The sequence below is a fragment of the Rana temporaria genome, chromosome 6, assembly GCF_905171775.1.
Source record: "Rana temporaria chromosome 6, aRanTem1.1, whole genome shotgun sequence".
Taxonomy (NCBI): Eukaryota; Metazoa; Chordata; class Amphibia; order Anura; family Ranidae; genus Rana; species Rana temporaria.
The window spans coordinates 9,036,581-9,064,500 of NC_053494.1; the positions used below are offsets into that span (position 1 = coordinate 9,036,581).

Genomic DNA, 27,920 nt, shown 5'->3' on the forward strand with positions numbered 1-27,920 from the left:
CAAAGCACGGCGGGAAATTTCCAAACGGAGAATGCGCAGAACGTTCGGTGCGGGAACGCGCCTAATTTAAATGGTACACGCCCCATTTGAATTAGGCGGGCTTGCGCCGGACAGATTTATGTTACGCCGCCGCAAGTTTACAGGCAAGTGCTTTGTGAATCAAGCACTTACGCCGAAAACTTGCGGCGGCGTAACGTAAACGGCATACGTTACGCCGCAGCGCAGGTACATGAATCTGGCCCAATACTTTTTAGAGCCACCTCTAACGACTATTACAGCTCCAAGTCACTTTGGATGTCTCTATGATCTTGCCACATCTTACCACTGGGACTTTTGCCACATTCCTCCTCCTTGCAAAACTGCTCCAGCTCCTTCAAGTTGGATGGTTTGCGCTTGTGAACAGCAATCTTTAAGTCTGACCACAGATTTTCTATTGGATTGAGGTCTGGGCTTTGACTAGGCCATTCCAACACATTTACATGTTTCCCCTAAAACCACTCAAGTGTTGCTTTAGCAGTGTGTTTGGGATCATTGTCCTGCTGGAAGGTGAACCTCCGTCCTAGCCTCAAATCACACACAGAGTGCTACAGGTTTTGCTCAAGAATATCCCTGTATTTAGCACTATCCATCAGTCCCTCAACTCTGACCAGTTTCCAGTCATGACTGCTGAAAAACATCCCAACAGCAGGATGCTGCCACCACCATGTTTCACAGTGGGGATGGTGTTCTTTGGGTGATGTGATGTGTTGGGTTTGCGCAAGACATAACATTTTCTTTGATGGCCAAAAAGTTCAATTTTAGTCTCATCAGATCAGAGCACCTTCCTCCATACATTTTGGGAGTCTCCCACATGCCTTTTCACAAACTCAAAACGCGCCATTTTGTTTCTTGCTGAAAGTAATGTCTTTCTTCTGGCCACTCTGCCATAAAGCCCAACTCTATGGAGCGTACGGCTTATTGTCGTCCTATGTACCAATACTCCAGTCTCTACTGTGGAACTCTGCAGCTCCTCCAGGGTTGCCTTCGATCTCTGTGCTGCTCTCTGATTAATGCCCTCCTTGCCCGGTCCCTGAGTTTTGGTGTGCGGCCATCTCTTGGCAGGTTTGCTGCTGTGCCATGTTCCTTCCATTTGGTTATGATAGATTTGATGGGGCTCCTAGGAATCATCAAAGAGTTGGATATTTTTTTATAACCTAACCCTGACTTGTACTTCTCAACAATATTGTCCCTTCCTTGTTTGGAGGGTTCCTTGGTCCTCATGGCCGTGTTTGGTTAGTGGTGCCTCTTGCTTAGATGTTGCAGCCTCTGGGGACTTTCCAAAAGGTGTGTCTATGTAATGACAGATCATGTGACACTTAGATTGCACACAGTTGGACGTCATTTCACTAATTATGTGACTTCTGAAGGTAATTGGTTGCACCAGAGCTTTTTATGGGCCTCATAACAAAGTGGGGTGAATACATACGCACATGCCAATTATCAGTTTTTTATTTCTGAAAAATAGTTTTATGTATATATTTTTCTAATTCTACTTCACCAACTTAGACTATTGTGTTCTGATCCATCACATATAATTCAGATAAAAAATACATTGAACTAAAGGCTGTAATGTAAAAAAACAGGTAAAAAGTCAAGGGGGGTGAATACTTTTGCAAGGCACTGTAAATGTATGACTTTTTTTTAACACAAATAGATATTTCTTTTGGTGGCGTTTGATCACCATTATTTGTCTTCTATTATATAAATGAAAAAAGACCAAAAATTTCAAAAAAATAAGATATTTTCTACTTTCTGTTTTAATTTTTTTTTAATAAAATCACATTTCTTCATAAATCTTGAAATCTCTTGGAAAAAAAAGTGAATAATAATTGGTTCATGTGAAAGTTGTAGCATCTACAAACTATGGTATATAAACTGGGATTTACGTAGCTATGACACTATACTGAAATGGTGGTGATCAGCAACTTGTAGTGTCTTTTCGATTGTCTGGCGGGCAATCTGGCACTAACAGACACAGGCTGGGAGGGTCACTAACTGGTACTGACATCGCTAATGACATTAATACAGTGATCAGTGATAATACTGTACACTGACACTGTACTAATGACTAGTAGTGTATTTCGGTTTTGTGCTGCCCTAGGCCTGACTAAACTTGTGCACCCCCTAATTTAAATATGACCCACCCCTTCCTGTCAAGGCCACACCCCTTTATGTTTAAGGCCCGCCCTAAAATTTTAGAGTGGGGACTTTTCTGAGGGCCTGGGGGGGGGGGAGAGCAATGGATTCCCTTAATTTGCATAGATTTAGTCTCACTTCCTGTTTGGTTATGGGGCAGGAAGTGAAGGGAAATCTTTGCAATGGGACAGGGATGGTAAAAAATAAAACCAACAGGGGCTATAACCCTCCCTTACTCTATCCAAAATGGAAAAAATAAATGTTGCCAATAGTTCTACTTTAAGCACAAATTTCTGATAATTTGAAAATTTTATGGAGAGGACTAAGAATATATAACCATGCCGATGGTGCAGCAGAAAACATATAGCACAGTGAGGAAGGTTTGTGGTCCAGGATGATAGGACAGTCAAAATTAGAAGCAGCACCCCCCCCCCCCCCCACAGTTGTGGAATGCCGGCCATTCACATACTGGAAGCAGTGTGGCCGCTTTATGGGGGTGCTAGACTAATTTGCCTCTAAGCCCAGTCTGCCCCATAAGACTGTCGCTATATTAACAGTGTAGCGCAAGATGACGGGGACTCTTTCCGTGCTGCCCCCCTGCAAAGTGCTGCCCTATAGGCCTGGGTTCGTTGGCCTAGGCCAGGATAAAGCGTTGCTAATGACACTGGCTGAGAAGGGGTTAACATCTAGGGTGATCACAGGGTTAACTGAGTGCATAACAAGTGTAAAGTGTGCTGCTTTTACTTACTAATCTGGCTGTTTTTTCTCCCTGCTTTTTTGGGAGAAGAAACAGCCAGATTGCTATTCACAGAATTCTGTGTGATTAGACACAGCCAGTCAGCAGATTTCACCTGAAATCATTGGCTCTGCTGCCAAACACATGCTGTGTCCAATCACTGCACGAGTCAGCAGGGGGCTGGCACATGCATGCCCCAAACCCAGAAGAAGGCCGGTCATGTACATGACTGTGCCTGTACCTGCTGCCTACTCGCAGTATATTTACTGTGAGTGGTTGGCAGGTGGTTAATTACAAAAAGAGCAAGCTTACTGGGTATTGTGTGGATTAAACCTTAGTTAGATTTGCCAACAGGCATGTATACTAGTGTAACTGTCAGCCGGGTCAAAGTTATCTAGGCAGATGCCTATTGCTTGGCAGGTGTTAATGAGTTCTCCACTACTTCACAATGGTAGAAAGTGCCATTGTGAGAAACTGTTCCAACCATGATCGGGGCTGGTGGTCACCTCTCTGATCTGTGCCTTCACCATCTTTCCCCTCCTCTGTACCGATAGCGCTGCTCCTCTCCATCCAACCACTCACAGATCCCCTAGCATCAGCAGAACGTTTGCCTTTATTTCAGGAGCACCACGTGAATTTTGCGTAAATCTACAGTAGAGTTTGAGTCAACATCGGTTTCCAAATCTCTCTTACCTTTCTTTTTTTCATTTTCCATTTTCCTTTCTTGTTTGGCCCCTGGAAAGATAAACACAATAGGTTTTACAACACAGAATAATGCTGTATGCATATTTTTGCTATAGAGCAGGAGTCAGCAACCTTCTTCCAATTAAGGGCCAGATTCAATGTATGTAAATGCATGGAGGGCAGCATTCACCTGCTAATAAATGAAAATAATAATCTGGACCCCTTTACATGACACAGCCCCCTGTACCTCTGGACCCCTTTACATTACACAGCCCCCGTACCTCTGGACCCTTTTACATTACACAGCCCCCGTACCTCTGGACCCCTTTACATTACACAGCCCCCGTACCTCTGGACCCTTTACATTACACAGCCCCCGTACCTCTGGACCCCTTTACATTACACAGCCCCCGTACCTCTGGACCCTTTTACATTACACAGCCCCCGTACCTCTGGACCCCTTTACATTACACAGCCCCCGTACCTCTGGACCCCTTTACATTACACAGCACCCTGCACCTCTGGGCCCCTTTACATTACACAGCCCCCGTACCTCTGGACCCCTTACATTACACAGGCCCCATAGCCAGCCCCCCTGCATATTACACAGCCCCCCATGTTATGCTTTAAAATTGCGCACACTCGTAGAATAGCGACAAACTACGATAATTAAAAATCACCATAGGCGACTATTTTAAAATTTCTACCGGTTACCAGTTTAGAGCGAACAAAGGAAATCGCCGCTCCAAGTGAGTGGCTCCAGATGCAATTCGATTAAACAAGACTCCTCACACAGGGGCAAAACCCCGGCTCACCTACCGTGAAAGACTGGCTGAAGGAGGAAATTGGCTGCACACTGACGTAGTTGAAGTCCATTTATTGAAAGTTCCATACAAATAATTACACACACCACAGTTGCAGACCCGGAACAGAGGTGGACTAGTTTCGCACAGCTACACTGTGCTTAATCATCACCTTGAGGTGTACTACTGATATTCCCTAATGAGGCCCCCCCCCCCACACCACACCCGTGTCCACAGGTGTGGGTGGGTATCAGTAGACACCCCATCTGTTCCAATTTCATGAAGAGTGACATATTCAGAATAAGACAGGAGGAAAAGAAAGAGACACACACTTTCTTATGTTTTTACATAATAAAAAGACAAATTAGACTCAAAGTATCAAAAATAAATCACCCCCTGCCAATCTGAAGAAAGGCCAAAATGGAAATATATACCAACCGACAATAGACCATAACAGATACAGGTAAAACCATAAGGAATTGAACATTTCTAGATACACACATATAATAAAATGTAAAAAAAAAAAAAATATATATATATATATATATATATATATATATATATATATATATATATATATATATATATATATATATATATAAAACCAAAAAATGCATATACAGTAAAAATCATGAATGATCTTCAAAATGTAATGATCATATATGCACTTATAAATATCATATACACAATCAACCTAAATTTTGTGCATATGTCTTAAGTTTATATAATAACCAATAGAGGGACCAATTCATAAATAGCAAAATCGAAATATGACTATCTTACACTGACCCAGACATGGCGATGACTGCAATGCCATGTATGGGACTTATGTATACCATACATCTGAACTCCTAACCTCAAGAACATTATACCAAGAATAGTATATAAATATATAAATAATCTCCATCAGTATATATCATAATAAAAGAACAAAAATGGCTAACTCAGAGGGAATGGAAGAGTAAACTAATAAACAGATATGGAGCAAAAAATTAAGTAGAGTAAAATATATTGTGAATGATCGGTATAGAAAATATATACTTATATTATATATATATATTATTATATATAAAGCCGCAGAGAGGTGCATGGTACACGCATAAAAATGTTTATTCACTGGTGCAAAGTTTCCAAGATGGCCGCTTGAGCCGGGAGCTCCGTACCATCCAGCCCAAACGGCGCCCACAGCAGCACACAGACCAATCAGGACACACTTCACCTGGCGATCCAGACCCCTAATCCTCCAGGCACCCCCTGTATGTCCAGGAGCACGGCTCGCAGGGACCTCGGGCCGCAATTTGAGACGGCAGTGCCAACTGACAGTCCTCCTTCACTTACCTCATCCTTCCATTTTACTTTTAAATGTCCTTATTTCTTCTGAGAAATCCTCACTTCCTGTTCTTCTGTCTGTAACTCCACACAGTAATGCGAAGCTTTCTCCCTGGTGTGGAGAAAGCCTCTTGAGGGGGCAAGCAGGAGTGTCAGGACCAGAGGCGGTCTGTCCATAGAGGGCGCTGGAACGCCGCCCCCTCTGGCTCCGCACCGCCACTGAAATAACATACATTCATACATTGCATGAATGTATGTTATTGTTGCCAGCTGCCGCTGGTCTATTCAGGTGGCCGGACATTGAGCGCCGACCACCTGAATAACGTCAGCTGGTTGGCTGTGCGGAAGTGCCTATCAGAGACGAGGGCTTTCCGAGTACAGCCCTCGTCTCCCGGATGCTTTATCCAGGAAACGTATGGGGTGCGTTCCTTGGATAAGACTGACGGCCGTCTCAGCCAATCAGGTTCGCCGGTTCTGGTTATCGGTAACCTGATTGGCTGAAGCGTCACCAAGGCAGGAGAAGACATCGAGGGATGTGGAAGGCTTAAGGTAAGTGCATTTTACAGGGCACAGCGGCGACAATGGGCACAGAGGCGACAAAGGGTACAGTGGCATAAATGGGCACAGTGGCGACAAAGGGCACAGTGGCATCAATTAAAGGGCACAGTGACATGCACAGTGGCAACAATGGGCACAGTGGCGTCAATTAAAGGGCACAGTGGTGACAATTGGCACAGTGGCGACAATTGAGGGGTACAGTGGCTGCGTTTGATGGCATGGCACAGTGGTGACAATTGATGGCACAGTGGCTGTGTTTGATGGCATGGCACAGCGACTGCGTTTGATGGCATGGCACAGCGACTGCGTTTGATGGCATGGCACAGCGACTGCGTTTGATGGCATAGCAGTGACTGCGTTTGATGGCATGGCACAGCGACTGCGTTTGATGGCATGGCACAGCGGCTGCGTTTGATGGCATGGCACAGCGGCTGCGTTTGATGGCATGGCACAGTGACTGCATTTGATGGCATTGCACAGTGGTGTGAATTGATGGCATAGTGACTGCATTTGATGGCATAGCACAGTGACTGCGTTTGATGGCATGGCACAGTGGCTGTGTTTGATGGCATGGCACACTGGTGCGAATTGATGGCATAGTGACTGCATTTGATGGCATGGCACAGTGGTGATAATTGATGGCACAGTGGCTGCGTTTGATGGCATGGCACAGTGGTAACAATTGATGCCACAGTGGCTGCGTTTGATGGCATGGCACAGTGGCTGCATTTGATGGCATGGCACAGTGGTGACAATTGATGGCACAGTGGCTGCATTTGATGGGCACAGTGAGGCTGCAAATTTTTTTTTTTTTTCCGTTTGCGCCCCCCCCAAAATTTTGAGCACCAGCCGCCACTGGTCAGGACGCCCACTAACACACAGCTCCTTTCTCTATCTGCAAAGTAGAGAGGGCCAGATTCTCAAAGGACTTACGACGGCATATCTCCACGTACGCCGTCGTAAGTCCGAATGTGAGCCGTCGTATCTATGCGCCTGATTCTTAGAATCAGTTACGCATAGATTTGGCCAAGATACGAGCGGCGTATCTTGGGTGCATATTTACGCTGGCCGCAAGGGGCGCTTCCGTAGATTTACGCGTCGAATATGTAAATTAGGTAGATACGCCGATTCACGAACATACTTGCGCCCGCTACGCCGTTTACGTTAGGCTTACGTCCGGCGTAAAGTTACCCCTGCTATATGATGCGCAGCCAATGCAAAGTATGGACGTCGGCAAGCGTATCTTTTTACGTCGTTTACGTAAGTCGTACGTGAGTGGGGCTGTGCGTAGGTTACGTTCACGTCACAGGCATTGGGCCTGGCGTATCTTAGGGCGTAAATTCGACGTGATACTGAGCATGCGCGTGCATGCGCGGTTTGTTAGGCGCGTCATTTACGTGGGGTCACGGCTCATTTGAATGCAACACGCCCACCTCTTCGCTGGCCCATTTACGCTACGCCACCGCAACTTACGGAGCAAGTGCTTTGTGAATACTGCACTTGCCTGTCTAAGTTGCGGAGGCGTAGCGTAAATAGGATATGCTACGCCCGCATAAAGATACGCTCTCCTACGTGAATCTGGCCCAGCGTGTCCTGACACTCCTGCTCGCCCCCTCAAGAGGCTTTCTGCACACCAGGAAGAAAGTGTCACATTACTGTGTGGAGTTACAGACAGAAGAACAGGAAGTGAGGATTTCTCAGAAGAAATAAGGACATTTAAAATGGAAGGATGAGGTAAGTGAAGGAGGACTGCACTAAGGTAAAGGAAGCTATTTAGGGGAAAAAATTACCTTTACAACCCCTTTAACTTGTGAGCAGCAAATGTCAGAAAAATTGCCCGGTCTTCAATCGTAGCCCAAGAATTGCACCTGGCAATAAAATTGTGTCTGGGATAGGGTCATTTGTGGACATGCTTACAGTATATAGAGTTTATTATTTCATGTATATATATATATATTTTTTTTTTTATACTGTATATATTTATGTTACTTACCTTCCTTGAGATCATTCTGGATCATCTTCCACATTTTATCTTTCCCAATTATTTTAAGAGCATTTCTGATCATTTCTGGTCCATATCTTTGAGTGTAATACTTGAGGATAAACTCAACTATGTCCTCCAAAGATTTATCTTTAAGATTGTTCATGGTCATTTGCTCACATCCACGTGGAGGATTTATGGAACAAAGAGCATTCTTAAACTCTTCCAAGCTCTCTGCATCCAGATTTTTGAGAACCTTGATTATTATATTTTGTTTTAACATATTGGGGTTGGATCGTGATGAACTCTGATAATCAGAAAACAAAATAAAATTAGAAAAATGATTAGCATATCATAGTCACAGAAAGAGTAGCACTAGAGGAAGGTACTTGAAAGACTAACTTACATACAAAGTTACATATTGTTACATTTTTGTATTTCTGTGCATTCATCTGATGTCAGTTAAAGCAACCTGACAAGTAAAAACAGTTTAATAAAAAAAAACTGTTTCTCTAACACTTTATTTTACCCTAACCAGTCCTAATAAACGCCTTCTCTCTTGAACTATTTTCCTGCTGATTTTTTTTTTGTTTCTATTTTATCAACTAAAAATATTTAACCACTTAAAGCGGGAGTTCACCCATTTATACATATTTTTTTTTTCTCCCCTTAGCTTGCTGCTCGTTCGGTCTAGGGGAATCGGCTATTTGTATTAAAATATGAGCAGTACTTACGCGTTTTCGAGCTGCATCTTCTTCCGTCGCTTCCGGGTATGGGTCTTCGGGAGCGGGCGTTCCTTCTTGATTGACAGCCTTCCGACGGTCGCATCCATCGCGTCACTCGTAGCCGAAAGAAGCCGAACGTCGGTGCGGCCCTATACTGCGCCTGCGCACCGACGTTCGGCTTCTTTCGGAAAATCGTGACGCGATGGATGCGACCGTCGGAAGCCTCTCGGAAGACTGTCAATCAAGAAGGAACGCCCATTCCCGAAGCCCATACCCGGAAGCGACGGAGAGGATGCATCTCGTAAACGGGTAAGTACTGCACATATTTTAAAATAAATAGCCGATTCCCCTAGTAAAAACGAGCAGGAATGTAAGGGGGAAAAGTGCCCTCTAAGGGTGAACCCCCGCTTTAAGACCCTGACCTTTAGACAGGTAAAGGACCTGGCCAGTTTTTGCGATCCTTACTAATCCTTACAAACAAGGTTATGCGCCACCTATAGGTGATTGGACACTGGCAAAAAAGACAGGAAGTCCCTCCAAGGTAGATACCCTCCCCTCTAGGAAGAGCTTCCGTTTTGTTGCAAGCCATAGACCATAATACAGAGGAGAGGCATCACATTGTCCCGTGATGTAGTCCAAGAAATTGATTTTACAGGAAAGCCAAAAATCAATTTTTCTTTATTGTACATCACAGGAGCAGCCTTATTAATCCTTACTATCAGGGATGTCCAAAAGCACTGCAAATGAGGGAAGGGCAACATGACTCTAAGCCTGCAGCCCCCCAAAAACAAACCAAAAAACAGGAAAGAACCTAATGCAGCCAAATGAAGGGTTCACAGCAGCTCTATCATCCACCTGGTAAAAATTTGTAAAAGTATGAACTGAAGACCAGGCAGTGGCTTTGCAAACTTGAGATACCAAAGCTTAATGACAGACAGCACCAACACTCCTAGTAGAATGAGTCGTAACCAGGAAAGGTGGAACCTTTCTTGCCAAACTGTAAATTTGAGAAATAAGCAGATGAACCAATGGAAGCTTTTAAATTGGCTCAAACGGAGATCCCATGGAGTCAATAGTGGCCTGACGGGAGGAGCAATATATGTGACACCTTGCACAAATACACGTACCAAGAAATGAGAAAAAAAAGGCCTCCAAAAACTGCCAAGACTGAAATCTGACCCTTGACTGTACATAAGGCCAACTGCATACCGTCCCCTGTTTGGAGAAGAGCCAAGAAATGGCCCATAACATACTTACGAGGATGAAATGTCCTTGCCTCACACCAAGCATTATAAGATTTCTAGGTCCTGGCTTTCAAAAGAGTATAAATAACAGAATCAGGGACTTCTCTATCTCTCAATAACCAACAATGCACTAGCTTAACCACTTAAAGGAACACTAAAGGTTTGTTTTTTATTAGATCAATTGATTGCTGTAAGCTAGAGCATTTAAATATCACTTACCTCTTTTTTCCTTTTGACCTCCAAAATACAGTAATCCAGGTTTGAAAATGCCATTTCCTGTCTCTCCTCTTCTTGCTTTCCACCAGCATCTGAGCCGTTTTGCATGGTGGAAAGCAGAATGTGCTCACCCCCTCCCTATGACTACAGCCCTGTGTGAAGATGCTCTCTTATCCTTCACAGGCATGGAGGCTAATGCCGCGTACAGACGGTCATTTTTTGTGATGAAATAAAATGACATTTTTAAAAATGTCAATTAAAATGATCGTGTGTGGGCAAAATGTCATTTTATGTCTTCTGAAAAATGACAAAAAAAAAATTCGAACATGCTCGAATTTTTTGTGTCGTTTTTCAAAATGTCATTTTTTGTGTCAATGAAAATGAAAGTGTGTGGGAAAAACGACGTTTTTAAACCCGCACATGCCCAGAAGCAAGTTTTGAGACGGGAGGTAAAACTACCATTCATAATGGAGTAAGCACATTCATCACGCTGTAACAGACAAAAAAGCACGAATCATCTTTTACTAACAAGTAACCAGCTAAAAGCAGCCTCAAGGCGAATAGAACTTCCCCTTTAGAGTGCCGTCACTTTGTTCATCATTTTTCAAAATGATGGTGTGTATGCTACATCGTTTTTGAAAATGAAGTTTCAAAAATGTCGTTTTTTTTTCATCACTTCAAACGTCATTTTTTTTTCATCACAAAAAATGACCGTCTGTATGGGGCATTAGCCTAATGGGAACTGTAGTTTCCATTAGGCTGTGATGTAGCAAGAATGAATGCGCACCGCAAACCAGGAAGTCAGTGAGAATAATGATTCAGGAGTGCTGGAGGTGAATAAAACAGCTCCATTTCAACAGGTATCAAACTAGTTATAATGCAGAACATTACTTTTTACTTTATCAGCTACTGTCAGACTTTAATTTAAGAGGAAAATATTTTTGTCTTTACAACCCCTTTAAGCCCCCCGGACCATTATGCAGGTAAAGGACCGGGCCCATTTTTGCGATTCGGCACTGCGACGCTTTAACTGACAATTGCGCAGTCGTGCGATGTGGCTCCCAAACAAAATTGGCATCCTTTTTTCCCCACAAATAGAGATTTCTTTTGGTGGTATTTGATCATTTGATCATTTTTTGCGCTATAAACAAAAACAGAGCGACAATTTAAAAAAAAATGCAATATTTTTTACTTTTTGCTATAATAAATATCCCCAAAAAAGATATAAAAAAATATGTTTTCCTCAGTTTAGGCCGATACGTATTCTACATATTTCTGGTAAAAAAAAATCGCAATAAGCGTTTAACGATTGCTTTGCGCAAAATTTATAGCGTTTACAAAATAGGGGATAAGTTTATGGCATTTTTATTAATATTTTTTATTTACTACTAATGGCTGCGATCAGTGATTTTTTTCGAGACTGCGACATTATGGCGGACACATCGGACAATTTTGACACATTTTTGGGACCAAATTTCATTTTCACAGCAAAAAGTGCTATAAAAATGCATTGTTTACTGTGAAAATGACAATTGCAGTTTAGGAGTTAACCATTAGGGGCGCTGTAGGGGTTAAGTGTGACCTCATATGTGTTTCTAACTGTAGGGGGGCGGGGCTGGAAGTGTGACGTCATTGATCGCCTTTCCCTATATCAGAGAACAGACGATCAGTGACATTGCCACTGTGAAGAACGGGGAGAGGTGAGTTCTTCAGCTCCGGTGACCGATCGCGGGACCCGGCAGCGAACGGGTCTGCGGGTCCCGCGGCCACGGAGCTTTGGACCGCCGTGGCGCGCGACCCCGCGGCTGGGCACTTAAAGGGGACGTACAGGTACGTGCCTGTGCCCAGCCGTGCCATTCTGCCGACGTAAATGTGCAGGAGACGGTCCTTAAGTGGTTAAAGGAACCTATTTAGAAAATAAAAAACAAACCTTTACAACCCCTTTAAAGCCAGCAACCGTAAAGAAGGATGTGAGATCAGACAATGGAACAAGAGGTTGAGATGATTTTAAAGGACACAAGGGATCGTGGGAACTGGTCCCATGGTGCCACCAAAGTATCCACTGTGAACATCTGGGGATCCCTGGTCTTAGAGACAAACCTGTCCAGTTTTGCACTGATAGGAAAATAAAACTGCGCTGTATTCTATAACCCTAAACATGGTCCTCAGCTCTAATGTGAGATATACACAAAAGATATAGCAATGAAAAATAGGAGCTGCACTCTAAAAAACAAATCAAATAAAGTGAACATTTTTTAAAATTGCATACGGACAGAGCAGACAGAGTGGGAATACAAATCTCCACCCAGGACAGGATGAGATTCAGTTCCTCCTGAGCTGCCTAACTTTTTGTTTCTCCTTGATGATTTATGAATGCCATGGCCATGGTGTTGTTGGACGTAAACATTGCTGGGAGACCCTAGAGCTGTTTCGCCCAATGTAGGAGTACAAGGCCTGTAACGATCAGGGGTTAACGCCGTTTATGATATTCCATTCCACCAACCCACAACAGCTTCTCGACACTCCACAATTCAGCAGACAGGACCCATAGGAATTCCCCAGAAAAACGAGACACAGCTCTGTTCTCTGGTTCCAAACGAATAGATCTTTAATGGTAAACTCAGACTTTTTGCTCTTCGCGAACAGCCCGGGCCTAGTGCACCATGGGACGTGTAATCAGGGGACAGAGAAAAGCTGCTGGGTCTGTTTTCAGAGCCCATGTAAAGCACAGGAAAGAACCTGCTAAGCTCAGGGCTGTCGACTTCGCAGAAAGGCATGGCTACATCAAGGGTATTGTGAAAGACATTATCCACGATCCTGGCCGTGGTGCTCCACTTGCTAAAGTTGCCTTCCGTGACCCTTATAGGTTCAAAAAGAGGACTGAACTTTTCATTGCGGCTGAGGGTATCCATACCGGTCAATTTGTGTACTGTGGCAAGAAAGCTCAGCTAAACATCGGTAATGTCCTTCCTGTTGGAACCATGCCCGAAGGAACTATTGTTTGTTGTGTAGAGGAGAAGCCAGGTGATCGTGGCAAGTTGGCTCGTGTATCTGGCAACTATGCTACAGTCATCTCCCACAATCCTGAAACAAAGAAGACCAGAGTAAAGCTTCCCTCTGGCTCCAAGAAAGTTATCTTTTCTGCAAACAGAGCAGTTGTTGAAGTGGTTGCTGGTGGTGGACGTATTGAAAAGCCCATCCTGAAGGCAGGTCTTGCCTACCACAAATATAAGGCTAAGAGAAACTGCTGGCCACGTGTATGTGGTGTGGCTATGAATCCTGTAGAACATCCCTTCGGTGGTGGTAACCATCAGCACATTGGCAAACCTTCAACTATCAGGAGAGATGCTCCAGCTGGTCGCAAAGTCGGTCTTATTGCTGCTCGTCGTACTGGACATCTGCACGGCACAAAGACTGTGCAAGGAAAGGAGAACTAAAAATATTTCCTGCATAATTTACATAATAAACTTCTAAAAAAAAAAACAAAAACAAAAACTCAGGCTTCTTATATACAGTCAGTAATAAAATAACAATGGCTTAAATCCACCCACAACATGACACAAGGAACTCAATACACATTTTTTGTCAGACTTTCTGGCACCTCAATACAATAGACATTCCTTTAGTAAACATAAGTCAGACATCTGACCTTTTAGATTGTGCTAATTCACATTCCACATGTATCATCAATAGAATTTTCACACAATACAGTGTTAATTAGCATCACACAATGAAAAGGTCTTTAGAAGCCAGGTTAAGGCTCGTTTACATGACAGTGGCAGACTTAATTACCCCCTTAACAGCCTGTGTTCCCACATGAATGAATCACTCTCCTATTGACCTGTTGGGTTCAAAATTAACCACCTGTAATATTTAAAGATATCCTGCAATACATTGTGAATTAAATATTGATAAGAAACAACATCTCCTGTGGACGCAAATGTTGTTGAATTGACCTGTACTTGTATTATGGTATATAGAAGTGATAACACAGCTGTTTGATTAGTGGCATTTGTTTTACTCACCGTTCTGAAATCTTTCTCAATCAACATTTTTAGATTGTTTTCCTTCATGTTAGCAAGAACGTTTCTGACCGTTGCCCGCGCATGTCTTATAGTATGATAGCGAATGATGAGGTCAACCATATCTTCCACAGATTTATCTTTAACATGTCTTGTCTGAATTTTTCCTCCTTTAAGAGGTGGCTTTATTAAACAAAGACATTCCTTAAATTTTGCTATACCGGCTTCTCCCAGTGTTTTCAAATGAGTTGCTAGAATGTCTCTTGTTTCCTTTTCCACACTGGTGTTGGGCAGAGATTTTTCTGTCTGAGAATGTTCTGGAACAGACACATAGTTGTAAGAATCTCAACATATACAGCACATGAAAGGGTCACCCAACCTAAACTATTATTTTAATGTGGAAGATTGAACCTCCTCCTCCATTTACACACTTGAAACCACAGCAGGTGGGATTAGATTAGCGCTGAATCTTCTATCCATAACCAATGAATATGATTGGGTAGACAGACCCTTTAAAAGTATTCAATAAAGGACAATAAATCTGCTATTAACAGTAAAATCTGAATTACAAAAGTTGCACATATTGAGACTAATTACACTATAGGGGAGCTTCTTATCGTATCAGTCCACTTTGAAAATTATGAGCTAGATTCACAAACACTTTACGTCGGCGTATCTATTGATACGCCACGTAAGTTGAAAGATGCGCCGTCATATCTATGCGCGTTATTCAGGGAACTAGATACTCCTGAAATTCCTGCTTCATCCGACCGATGTAAGTCTTAGTACGCCGTCGTATCTTGGGTGCATATTTAGGGGCGCTTCCGTAGATTTACGCGTAGAATATGTAAATGAGCTAGATACACTGATTCGCGAACGTACTTGCGCCCGCTACGCCGTTTACGCAGCCAATGTTAAGGTATGGACGTCGGAACAGCCATCGAATTTTACGTTGTTTACGTAAGTGTTACGTGAATGGGGCTGTGCGTAGGTTACGTTCACGTCGAAAGCATTGAGCCAACGTTTCTTAGGGAGTATGAGCGACCTGATTCTGAGCATGCGCGCGCATGCGCCGTACGAAAGGCCATTCATTTACATGGGGTCATGGCTAATTTAAATGAAATTTTGAATTAGGCGGGCTTACGCTGGCCTATTTACACTACGCCGGCGCAAGATCTTTCAGAATACTGTTCTGGGCTCCCTGTTTTAGAGAAGAGGAGGGGTTTGGGACTTTAAATGAGGTATACATGAGAGAACTCAAAGATAAGACAGTGTAATATGGATGCGTTTATTTGTCTAAAACACATAGCAGAGCATGCGATTTTGAATGTATACATAATAGTAAACATAGGTTAGGATGAAGGAAAAAAGCTGGGACAGCCGCACTCCAAAAAAAACTCCTCCTTTAATTAAAAATCACAAAATACATGCCACAGCAAAAAACAGCACAACAAAAGAAAAGCTGACGTTTCGCACTATGCCTTAGTGCTTCTTCATAGCTAAGATAATAGTTAATAAGATAATAGTAAACATACATGACAGAGCATATAAAAAAAAAGCATGATGCAAAAACCATAAACATTGTGTAACAACTTGTACATTGCATTATTTAAAAATATAGAATCATTAAACCCCAAACTGTTCCCACAAAGTTGGGAGCATGTCATTTTCCAAAATGTCTTGGTATGCTGACGCCTTAAAAGTTTCCTTCACTGGAACTAAGAGGCCAAACCCAACCCTTGAAAAACAACCCCACACCATAATCCCCCTCCACCAAATGATTTGAACCAGTGTACAGTGGGGATCGAAAGTTTGGGCACCCCAGGTAAAAATTTGTATTAATGTGCATAACGAAGCCAAGGAAAGATGGAAAAATCTCCAAAAGGCATCAAATTACAGATTAGACATTCTTATAATATGTCAAAAAAAGTTAGATTTTATTTCCATCATTTACACTTTCAAAATTACAGAAAACAAAAAAATGGCGTCTGAAAAAGTTTGGGCACCCTGCAGAATTTATAGCATGCACCGCCCCCTTTGCAAAGCTGAGACCTGCCAGTGTCATGGATTGTTCTCAATCATCGTCTGGGAAGACCCGGTGATGTCAATCTCAAAGGTTTTAAATGCCCAGACTCATCTGACCTTGCCCCACCAATCAGCACCATGGGTTCTTCTAAGCAGTTGTCTAGAAAACTGAAAGTGAAAATAGTTGACGCTCACAAAGCTGGAGAAGGCTATAAGAAGATAGCAAAGCGTTTTCAGATGTCAATATCCTCTGTTCGGAATGTAATTAAGAAATGTCAGTCATCAGGAACAGTGGAAGTTAAAGCAAAATCTGGAAGATCAATATACCTGATAGTGAAAATGGAAACTAATCTAAACTAGAAAAAAATTTACTTTTGGCGGCACAGTGGGCACACGGGTAATAAATGTAAAAAAAACTATCGATATTTATTATAGAAATCTATAGAAAGTTTTTAAACTTCATAGTACAGTAATCATCAGCATGGGAATATACCTGATAGTGTTCTGTAGGGTACCGTGCTCCAGGTAGAGGGCTATATCAGTTAAGGATGTCCTGTCCATGTAAATCTCATGTACTCAGCAGAGTGTGATACTTCTGCTTATCATTTCCCTGGCAGGCTAAATATTTCTCTAATGCCACGTACACACGATTGGTTCGTCCGATTAAAACGGACCGATGGATTTTTTCATCAGATATCTGATGAAGCTGACTTTCATCAGTCTTGCCTAAACACCATCAGTTAAAAATCCGATCGTATCCAACGTGATGACGTAAAACACAACTACGTGCTGAGAAAAATGAAGTTCAATTTTTCCGAGCATGCGTCGACTTGATTCTGAGCATGCGTGGATTTTTGACTGATGGATTTCCCCACAGACGATCGTTTTTTCTATCGTTTTTTTAACCATACGAAAATTTTAAAACGGGTTCTATTTTTTTTCACCGATAGGAAAAAAAACTGATGGGGCCCACACACGATCGGTTTGCCCTGGGTCTAATATGTAGTGATGGAGTTAAGAACATGACTTACCTTTGGAAGCTTGGGAAGGAGCTACTCCCAATTGCTTGTTGGGAGCTGTATGGGATTGGGATATGTTGCTTGTAATGGCGCTGCTTTGTATCGAAATGACTTGTGGTTGTGTTTCTGCAGAGAACATAAAAGAGGGATGTAGTGACTGAACTAAAGAACATCACACCAATTTTAAATTTTAGAACAAGAATAGGGGGCATTTTTCCAAGGGGAACATTGTCAGAATGGCCAAAGCCCCTCCCATTTCTCTGATCCTAGTGAGCGATCAGCCAGACTCTTCTCATATGGCTGGAAGTGCTTGTTCCAGACATTATAGGTGGGAGGAGATAAGAAGTTTCTATCCATAACTCATGAACACACTTGGACTAATAGATTCTCTAATGGTATTTGAATATGGAATCTGCATTACAAGAGTTTTTACAAAAAGTGAGGCTACTTAAAGCGGGGGTTCACCCTATAAAAAAAAATATATATAATTTTTTTCTTCTAGCGGGGAATGGGCGTTCCTATCCAGAGGGAAGGTGATTGACGGCCGGCTCTGGCACGTCACGCTTCTCCGGAAATAGCCGAAATAGGACTTGGCTCTTCACGGCGCCTGCGCATAGTCTGTGCGCAGGCGCCGTATAGCGCCGTGAAGAGCCGAGACCTACTCCGGCTGTCTTCGGGGAGCGTGACGTGCCAGAGCCGGCCGTCAAGGAGTCGGAATCTTCAATATACGATTGCACGGTGAGTACGGGGCTAAAAAAATAAATACAGGCATACTGTAGCTCGCGCTGCTATGCCGAATTTTATGCTAAAATGTTGTTATGGAGGGTGAACCACCGCTTTAATGAACACTACAGTGGAGACTTTTCCTGTATCTGTCTTTATTTAAAAATGTATTGTTTCAGAAAAAAAAGCAGTTGTTTGATATTGAGAATTGCTTTCCTTTTGTTGTAAATCACTCTAAAAGGCTTACCATACCAATATTATGGGAAAGAGAAGTAAAGCCATGGTAAGGATAATTATAAATACACTGGGCCAGATTCACGTAGATCAGCGGATCTTTAGATCCGCTCGATCTACCTGATTTAAGATCCGCTCCCGCAAGTTTGCGAGGCAAGTGGGTAATTCACAAACCACTTACCTCCAAACTTGCGGCGGAGGATCGTAAAACCGCCGGCGGAATTCAAATTCCGCGGCTAGGGGGAGTGTACTATTTAAATCAGGCGCGTTCCCGCGCCGATTTAAATGCGCATGCGCCGTCCGCGAAATTTCCCGGCGTGCATTGCTCCCACTGACGTCGCTAGGACGTCAGTGGTTTCGACGCTTACGTAAACGACGTCCATCCGTATTCGAGAACGATTACGCCAAAAAATTCAAATTTGACGCGGGAACGCCGGGTATACTTAACATTGGCTGCGCCTCATAGAAGCAGGGGTAAGTATATGCCGGGAAAGCCGCTACGGAAACGTCGTAAGAACACTGCGTCGGGTCCGCGTACGTTCGTGAATTTGCGTATCTCGCTGATTTACATATTATTCTACGTAAATCAGCGGGAACGCCCCCGGCGCCATTTTCAAATTGAAAATAAGATCCGACAGTGTAACACAGTGTAACACTGTCAGATCTTAGCCATATCTATGCGTAACTGATTCTATGAATCAGACGCATAGATAGGACCAGTTTAAGTCAGAGATACGACGGTGTATCAGGAGATACACCATCGTATCTCTTTGTGAATCTGGCCCAAAGCCTTTTAATGCAGTGACAGCCATACTATTATTAATAGAGACATATATGGGTTACCTGGGATTATTCAACCAGGGAAAAGTTGTTCAGCATTGCAGTGAAGCCTGGACATACAGCTAAGACAGCTGATTGGGGGAAATGCACACACCCCCCTCTCCTCATAGGTAGAGACTTTTAGCTCTGTTTGTTGAATCCTTCAGGGTTCTGTTAATCTATTTATAGCATTTTCCCCAACACAAAACTCAGGCGGCTTTTATCTCATGTGTCCGAAAATTTGTCAGAAGTTCTCAGGCTGATAACAGAAGAATAGAACAGAAGAAAGCCATGGGACATAGTGCTTTGAAGAGAGATAAGAAAACACTGCAGATATATGTGCCCAGCTCAAATTTCATGAATCGGGTTTACAATTCACTTTAATGTGTGTCAGGTAGAGGACAAGTTGATCTAAGGATATCCTGTCAGTAGATCACATGTATTCAGCAGAATGTGATACTTGTGCTCATCATATCCCGGGCAGGCCGCTAATTTCTCTCAGTGTGTACCTAGAAGAGTGCTTAGTTGTTATAAGTGAACAGAGTTGTGTGGTTTCAAATTACAATTGTTTCCTTTATTGGAATATATATTGCCCTGAAAACTATAGAAAGTGAAGATCAATGTGTGTACAGCCCCTGGGTGTGATGTGCAGTGGTGGAGTGTAGAACATGACTTACCTTTAAATGCATTGGAAGGAGCTACTCCCAATTGCTTGCTGGGAGCTGTAAGAGGTATGTTGCTTGTAATGTTGCTTTGTATCGGGTTTACTTGTGGTTCTGGTTCTGCAGGAAAAGGGAATGAAGTTATTGAACAAAAGAATATCACACCAGCTCTCTTTCTTAAATTTTAGAGCCATTTCCAGATCAAGAATAGAGGGGCATTTTCCCAAAGTGGCAATGCCAAAGGTGCCAAAGCCCCTCCCATTTCTGAAACCCCACTGAGCCATAAGCCAGACTCTTCTCATATGGCTGGGGGCTAGAAGAGCTATTTCCTGACACTGTGGGTTGGAGGATATAAGAATTCAATCTTCTATCCATAACTCATGAATGCAATTGGAAATGCAGATACTTTAATAGTATTTGAATTTTGAAAAATATGCATTACAATAGTTTATTTTTTCAAAAATTTAGGTTAATTTATGAACACTACAGGGGAGATTTCTCCTGTATCGGTATTTCTTGAAAACATTTGTTTCAGCAAAAACAAGTAATATTATTGGTTGATATTGGGAACGGCTCCACATTTGTGTTGCACCCTCCTAGATAGGTTGCCAGTATATTTGGTAAATGTTGTGCCAGGGATCAAGCTTTAGATGCCAAACCTACAAACACTGGGCTAGAGAAAGAAGTGCCAGTGGACCCACCTGTCACTGCTGTAACAGAGAAGTCACAAGGTGATTCACATGATGCCCCAACAGGTAAGCAGATGGGGAGAGCAGTGGGGAGGAATCAGATCCTGGGTCACCCAAGTTTGACAAGAGCAGTTTATTTGAGGAAGAAGAGATGGGTCAATGGAATGATGCTGAATCTTTCCAATCTGAGTGGCCTTGGGGGGATCCTAAAGACAATAGAGAGTTTAGGTAAGCACCTTCACCCTGACCTGCAGAACGAAAGAGAGAATGCAGCCCAAATAACAAAGTGCAGAGAGACTGTGCATTTATGTGACATATAAAGAGTGCAGACTGGACTTTCTCCCTTCACTCACTCATGTAGAGTGGTTCCGATGCTCAGCAAGTCCCTAAAACTGTACTTAGTGTGCTCAGAATGTGGGGGGCCCTTCATGGTTTCTTGCACGGGGGCCCTGAAGATTCTAGTTGTGTCCATGGCTCATTGTGCTCCGCATAACCCCAACAGAAGATCTTCAGATACCACATATGTACCTAGAAGTATCCCCAGTGAGTTTTATCACAAATGTGGCAGATGTGTTTTATGTAGAACATGACTTACCTTTAAATGCATTGGAAGGAGCTACTCCCAATTGCTTGCTGGGAGATGTAAGAGATATGTTGCTTGCAATGTTGCTTTGTATTGGGTTTACTTGTGGTTCTGGTTCTGCAGGGAAAAGAAAAAGGGCATGAAGTAATTGAACAAATGAATATCACACCAGCTCTCTCTTTATTAAATTTCAGAGCTGTTTCCAGATCAAGAATAGAGGGGCATTTTCCCAAAAGGGGCATTGCCAAATGTGCCTAAGTCCCTTCCATTTATGCAACCCTACTGAGCTATAAGCCAGACTCTTCTCATATGGCTGGGGGCTGGAAGTGCTATTTTCTGACACTGTGGGTTGGAGGTAGAGATGAGCTGAACACCCCCCGGTTCGATTCGCACCAGAACATGCGAACAGACAAAAAAATTGTGCGGACATGCGAACACCCTTAAAGTCTATGGGACACAAACGTGAAAAATTAAGTGTTAATTTTAAAGGTTTATATGCAAGTTATTGCCATAAAAAGTGTATGGGAACCCGGGTCCTGCCCCAGGGGACATGGATCAATGCATTTTTTTTTCTAGGAGCAGTGATTTTAATAATGCTTAAAGTGAATCAATAAAAATTAAATATTCCTTTACATATTGTGCCTAGGCGTCCCCTTAAAATGCCTGTAAAGTATCACATCTTTCCTATGTTTATAACAGTACTGCAGTAAAATTACATTTCTAAAGGAAAACATGTCATTTAAAATTACTTGCGGCTGTAGTGTATTGTCCGTATAACCGTACGATGCCACATGCCCTCAACATAGGGAGGGTGCTTTGGGATTCCCCCAAAGCACCTTGTCCCCATGTTGATGGAGACAAGGCCTCATCCCCACAACCCTTGCCTGGTGGTTGTGGGGGTCTGCGGGTGGTGGGCTTATCGGAATCTGGAAGCCCCCTTTAACAAGCGTGCCCCCAGATCCTGCCCCCCCATGTGAATGGGTATCGAGTATATTGTACCCCTACTCATTCACCAAAAAAGTGTAAAAAAAAAAGTAAAAACGACAGTATTTGATAATTCCTTTTTTACATTACATGATGTCGGAAGGGTTGGGGTCACCCGATTACGTCACCGGGTGGCCCCGCCCTTGCCTATATAACAGCTGTCACCACAAAAAGACAGCAGTCGGTGGGAAACAGATCCTGGGTCAACCAAGTTTGACAGGAGCAGTTTATTTGAGGAAGAAGAGATTGGTCAATGGAATGAGGCTGAATCTTTCCAATGCAAGTAGCCTTGGGGGGATCCTAATGACAGTAGAGAGCTTGAGAAAGCACCCTCACTTGTCCCTGACCTGCAGGAAGAAAAACAGTATGCAGCCCAAGTAATGGAAAGTGCAGAGAGACTGTGGGCCAGATTCAGATACAAGATACGACGGCGTATCTCCTGATACGCCGTCGTATCTCTGAGTGTAGGAGGTCGTATCTATGCACCTGATTCAGAGAATCAGTTACGCATAGATTCCCCTAAGATCCGACAGGTGTAAGTGTCTTATACCGTCGTATCTTAGGCTGCATTTTCAGGCTTGCCGCTAGGTGGTGCTTCCGTATGTTTACGCGAGGAATATGCTAATTAGGTAGATACGACGATTCAGAAACGTACGTCCCGCTGGCGCATTTTTTTACGCCGTTTGCGTTAGGCTTTTTTCGGCGTATAGTTACCCCTGCTATATGAGACGTAGCTAATGTTAAGTATGGCCGTCGTTCCCGCGCCGAGTTTGGAAATGTTTACGTTGTTTCGCGAATACGGCTTTACGTCATTTACGTTCACGTCGAATCCAATACGTCCTTGCGGCTTAATTTGGAGCAATGCACCCTGGGATATTTTACAGACGGCCCATGCGTCGTTCCAAAAATACGTAAAAAACGCGGGGTCAAGTACAACTTAAATAAAACACGCCCCCAACATCCCCATTTGAATTAGGCGTCCTTACGCCGCAACACATACGTTACACCGCCGTAACTAAGGGCGCAAGTTCTTTCTGAATACAGAACTTGCGCCCAAAGTTACAAAGGCGTAACGTATCGGAGATATGTTACGCCAGCAGAAAGATCCGCCTGATCTTTCTGAATCTGGCCCTGTGAATTTATGTGACATATAAAGAGCTCAGACTGGACTTCCCCCTTCCCCGCACTCTAGTAGAGTGGTTAGTGTGCTGAACATTTCCCTGACAGGGTGATCAGTGTGCTCAGCAAGTCCCTAAAACTGTACTTAGTGTACTCAGAATATCCCATGAAAACAAATTTGTGTTTGTGTACTGGTACTGGTATTCCCCAGTAGAAAACATATTGTGCTCAGCTTGTTCCTGGCAAAGTGTTATGATCAACAATGTGGTTAGTAGGACTTTGAAAAATTACAAATTTTGCTTTACATGTCAATGGTTCAGTGTGCTCCACAGATAGCACATACAGGTATGTCCCTAGAACTGTCCCCAGTGAGATTTACCAGGATTGGGACAGACTGCTCCACCTGTTTTATCACGTCCATTGTGAATGTTATACCAGCAAATGCATTATACAGTATCCTTGGTACAGTTTTAATATTGATCACCACATCACTGGCACAGTGCATATACAGTAGTGGCAGAATTCTTCTTATGTACACAAAGGGGGATATTTAGTAAAGGCAAATCCACTTTGCACTACAAGTGCAAACTACAAGTGCAAAGTGCACTTGAAATTGCACTTGGAAGTGCAGTCGCTGTAGATCCGAGGGGGACATGCAAGGAATATAAAAAAACATAATTTTAGCTTGCAAATGATTGGATGATAAAATCAGCAGAGCTTCCCCTCATTTCAGATCTACCCCTCAGGCCCCGTACACACGACCGGATCTATCCGCTGGGATTGATCCGCGGATCAGTTCCAGCAGACAAATCCGGTTGTGTGTAGGGCCTAGCGGACATTTGTCAGCGGACATTTGTCCAGCCGACGGTTTTCCAGCGGATAAAAATTTCTTAGCATGCTAAGAAATCTATCCGCTGGAAACCTGTCCGTCGGATTTATCCGGTCATCTGTACAGACTCACCGGATAAATCCGTCCGATCTGATCCCCCGCATGCGTCGAAATGATTCGACGCATGTGTGGAAGTAGTGACCTTCCAGGGTCTCGTGCCGCGTCATCGTGAGACGTGACCGCGGATGTCCGGCAGACCGTTTCCAGCGGAATTCCTCTCGTCTGTACGAGGCCTCAGATTTACAGCGACTGAACTTCCAAGTGCAATTTCAATGCAATTTCAAGTGCACTGTGCACTTCTAGTTTGCACTTGTAGTGCAAAGTGGATTTGCCTTTCGTAAATAACCCCCATTATCTGTAGTAGAGTGTTCAACTTTGTTTCAAGATTTTCCTGGCAAAAAAAAAAACCCTGTAATCTTATAGCCAGATTCAGAAAGACTGGCTTAAGTTTGTGCGGGCGTAGCGTATCTCAGATACACTACGCCGCCGTAACTTAGAAGGCAGGTACCGTATTCACAAAGAACTTGCGTCCTAAGTTACGGCGGCGTAGTGTAAATGGGCCGGCGTAAGCCTGCGTAATTTAAAGTAGGCTGGTAGTGGGCGTGTTGTATGGTAATGAATCGTGACCCCATGTAAATGACGCGCCTAACGAACGGCTCATGCGCCGTCCGTGGACGTATCCCAGTGCGCATGCTCAAAATCACGTTGCAAATAGTCAATGCTTTCGACGTGAACGTAACCTACACCCAGCCTCATTCATGTACGACTTACGCAAACGACGTAGACGACGTGAAATTCGACGGCTGTTCCGACGTCCATACTTAACATTGGCTGCGCCATCTTTTTGGTGGTTTATCTTTACGCCTGAAAAACGCCTTACGTAAACGGCGTAGCTTACTGCGACGGGCGTACGTACATTCGTGAATAGGCGTATCTTGCTGATTTACATATTCTAGGCGTAAATCAACGTACACGCCCCTAGCGGCAGCGTAAATAGGCAGCTAAAATACGACGGCGTAGAAGACTTACGCCGGTCGTATCTTAGCAACTGAGAAGCGTATCTCATTTTGAGAATACACTTAAAGATACGACGGCGCGGATTCGGACTTACAACGGCGTATCTACTGATACATTGTCACTGATGTTGAGCACAAGTATCACACTCTGCTGAGTACATGGGATCTACTGACAGGATATCCTGAGATGAAATAGTCCTCTACCTGACACACAATAACCGTATCCGGAGATACGCCATCGTAACTCCTATCTGAATCCGGGCCATAGACTCTTATAGGTTTTAAAAAAGGTGGACTCGCGGAGCAGAGCATTGCACTCGGAATCCACCCAAGTGTGTTAGCAAAGCATATTAATATTTCCTTTGCTAACACTGAACTGCCTCTCCGCCAATCAGAGAGTGTGGGTCTAATACACGTCACCTGATTGGCTGAAGGCACAGACATCCCTATTGGACACCAATCGGAGGAGGAGACGCACAGGAACCATGGAGGATGCACGAGCCGTCCCACAGCTCGCCACTGTCACCAGAATGGGGTAAGTGCCGGTCTGAGGGCAGGCGAGCAGGGGGGGGGGGTCACAGTGTCTGCATATTAGGGGCACAGGCTACATATGATTGGCAAAGAGGCTGCATATAGTGGGCACAGAAGATGCATATGGTGGGCACAGAGGCTGCATATAATGGGCACAGAGGCTGCATATGATGGGCACAGAGGCTTCATATGATGGGCACAGAGGCTGCATATGATGGGCACAGAAGCTGCATATGGTTGGCACAGAGGCTGCATATGGTGGGCACAGAGGCTGCATATGGTGGGCACAGAGGCTGCATATAATGGGCACAGAGGCTGAATATGAAAGGCGCAGAGGCTGCATATTATTTGCACAGTGGCCTCATATGATGGGCACATTGGCTGCATTTTGTGGGCACAGTGGCTGCAATTGATGTTTTTTTTCAGAATTTTTCAGTTTGTTTGCGCCCCCCAAATGTTTTGAGCACCAGCCGCCACTGCTCAACAAATCCCTGGCAGGCTGCTAATTTCTGTGTATCTAGAAGAGTGCTTAGTTGTGACGAGTGAACAGATTTGTGTGGTTCCAAATTACAATTGTTTCATTTCTTGGAATATTTTTAGCCCTGAAAACTATAGAAACTGAAGATCAATGTGTGTACAGCCCCTGGGTGTGATGTGCAGTGGTGGAGTGTAGAACATGACTTACCTTTAAATGCATTGGAAGGAGCTACGCCCAATTGCTTGCTGGGAGCTGTAAGAGATATGTTGCTTGTAATGTTGCTTTGTATTGGTTTTACTTGTGGTTCTGGTTCTGCAGGGAACAGAAAAAGGGAATGAAGTTATTGAACAAAAGATTATCACACCAGCTCTCTTTCTTACATTTTAGAGCCATTTCCAGATCAAGAATAGAGGGGCATTTTCCCAAAGTGGCAATGCCAAAAGTGACAAAGCCCCTCCCATTTCAGAAACCCCACTGAGCCATAAGCCAGACTCTTCTCATATGGCTGGGGGCTAGAAGAGCTATTTCCTTACACTGTGGGTTGGAGGATATAAGAATTCAATCTTCTATCCATAACTCATGAATGCAATTGGAAATGCAGATACTTTAATAGTATTTGAATTTTGAAAAATATTCATTACAAAAGTTGATATTTTCGAAAAATTTTGGCTAATTTATGAACACTACAGGGGAGATTTCTCCTGTATCGGTATTTCTTGAAAACATTTGTTTCAGTAAAAACAAGTAATATAATTGGTTGATATTGGGAACGGCTCCACATTTGTGTAGCACCCTCCTAGATAGGTTGCCAGGATATTTGGTAAATTTTGTTCTTTTTTGCTCCTCTGTAATCATTGGAGCAGCTATTGATTCTCTTTAGGCTGTTCTGTATCTCACAGGCTGCAGATTTGATTGTTTTCCACTGCATTCTAGGGGCCAGATTCACGTAGCTCAGCGGATCTATAGATCCGCTCGATCTACGTGAATTAAGATCCGCTCCCGCAAGTTTAGGAGGCAAGTGGCTAATTCACAAACCACTTACCTCCAAACTTGCGACGGCGGATCCTAAATCCCCCAGCGGAATTCAAATTCCGCGGCTAGGGGAGTGTCATATTTAAATCAGGCGCGCTCCCGCGCCGATTTAAATACGCATGCGTCGTCCGGGGAATTTCCCGGCGTGCATTGCTCCCACTGACGTCAATAGGACGTCAGTGGTTGCGACGTGATCTAGACTTGCGACGCGCGTGTTCGTGAATCGGCGTACGCAAACGACGTAGGAAATTTCAAAATCGACGCGGGAACGACGGCCATACTTAACAATACTTACCCCTGCTTTTAGCAGGGGTAAGTATACGACGGGTACCGCGCTACGGAAACGACGTAAGAACACCGCGTCGGGTCCGCGTACGGTCGTGAATTTCGCGTATCTCGCTGATTTACATATTATTCAGTGTAAATCAGCGGGAACGCCCCCGGCGCCATTTTTAATTCAAAAAAAAGATCCGACAGTGTAACACAGTGTGACACTGTCGGATCTCAGCCCTATCTATGCGTATCTGATTCTATGAATCAGGTGCATAGATAGGACCAGAAAAAATCCGAGATACGATGGTGTATCTGAGATACACCGTCGTATCTGCTTCGTGAATCTGGGCCGTGATGTTTATAGAACTTAG

At 43.6% G+C, this 27,920-nt stretch overlaps 2 protein-coding genes across 6 annotated transcripts in view; one reads left to right on the plus strand and one right to left on the minus strand.

Moving 5' to 3' along the window:
• Positions 1–3,432: 3,432 nt before the first annotated feature.
• Positions 3,433–27,920, minus strand: part of LOC120943019 (immunoglobulin A1 protease autotransporter-like) — a 112,519-nt gene continuing 88,031 nt past the window's right edge. For all 5 annotated transcript variants that reach the window (XM_040356070.1, XM_040356067.1, XM_040356066.1 and 2 more), the window contains 7 exons: positions 26,452–26,556; positions 21,240–21,344; positions 19,971–20,075; positions 17,530–17,643; positions 14,477–14,790; positions 8,279–8,573; positions 3,433–3,646 (listed from right to left, as the gene is read on the minus strand). In XM_040356070.1, the coding sequence (XP_040212004.1) occupies positions 3,525–3,646; positions 8,279–8,573; positions 14,477–14,790; positions 17,530–17,643; positions 19,971–20,075; positions 21,240–21,344; positions 26,452–26,556 (1,160 nt within the window). In that variant the 3' untranslated portion in view covers positions 3,433–3,524. The remainder of the gene's footprint in view (positions 3,647–8,278; positions 8,574–14,476; positions 14,791–17,529; positions 17,644–19,970; positions 20,076–21,239; positions 21,345–26,451; positions 26,557–27,920) is intronic.
• LOC120943021 (60S ribosomal protein L8-like) lies at positions 13,080–13,946 on the plus strand. Its single transcript, XM_040356072.1, has one exon. It carries the CDS (start codon positions 13,115–13,117, stop codon positions 13,886–13,888), a length of 774 nt encoding a protein of 257 aa, XP_040212006.1. The 5' UTR covers positions 13,080–13,114; the 3' UTR covers positions 13,889–13,946.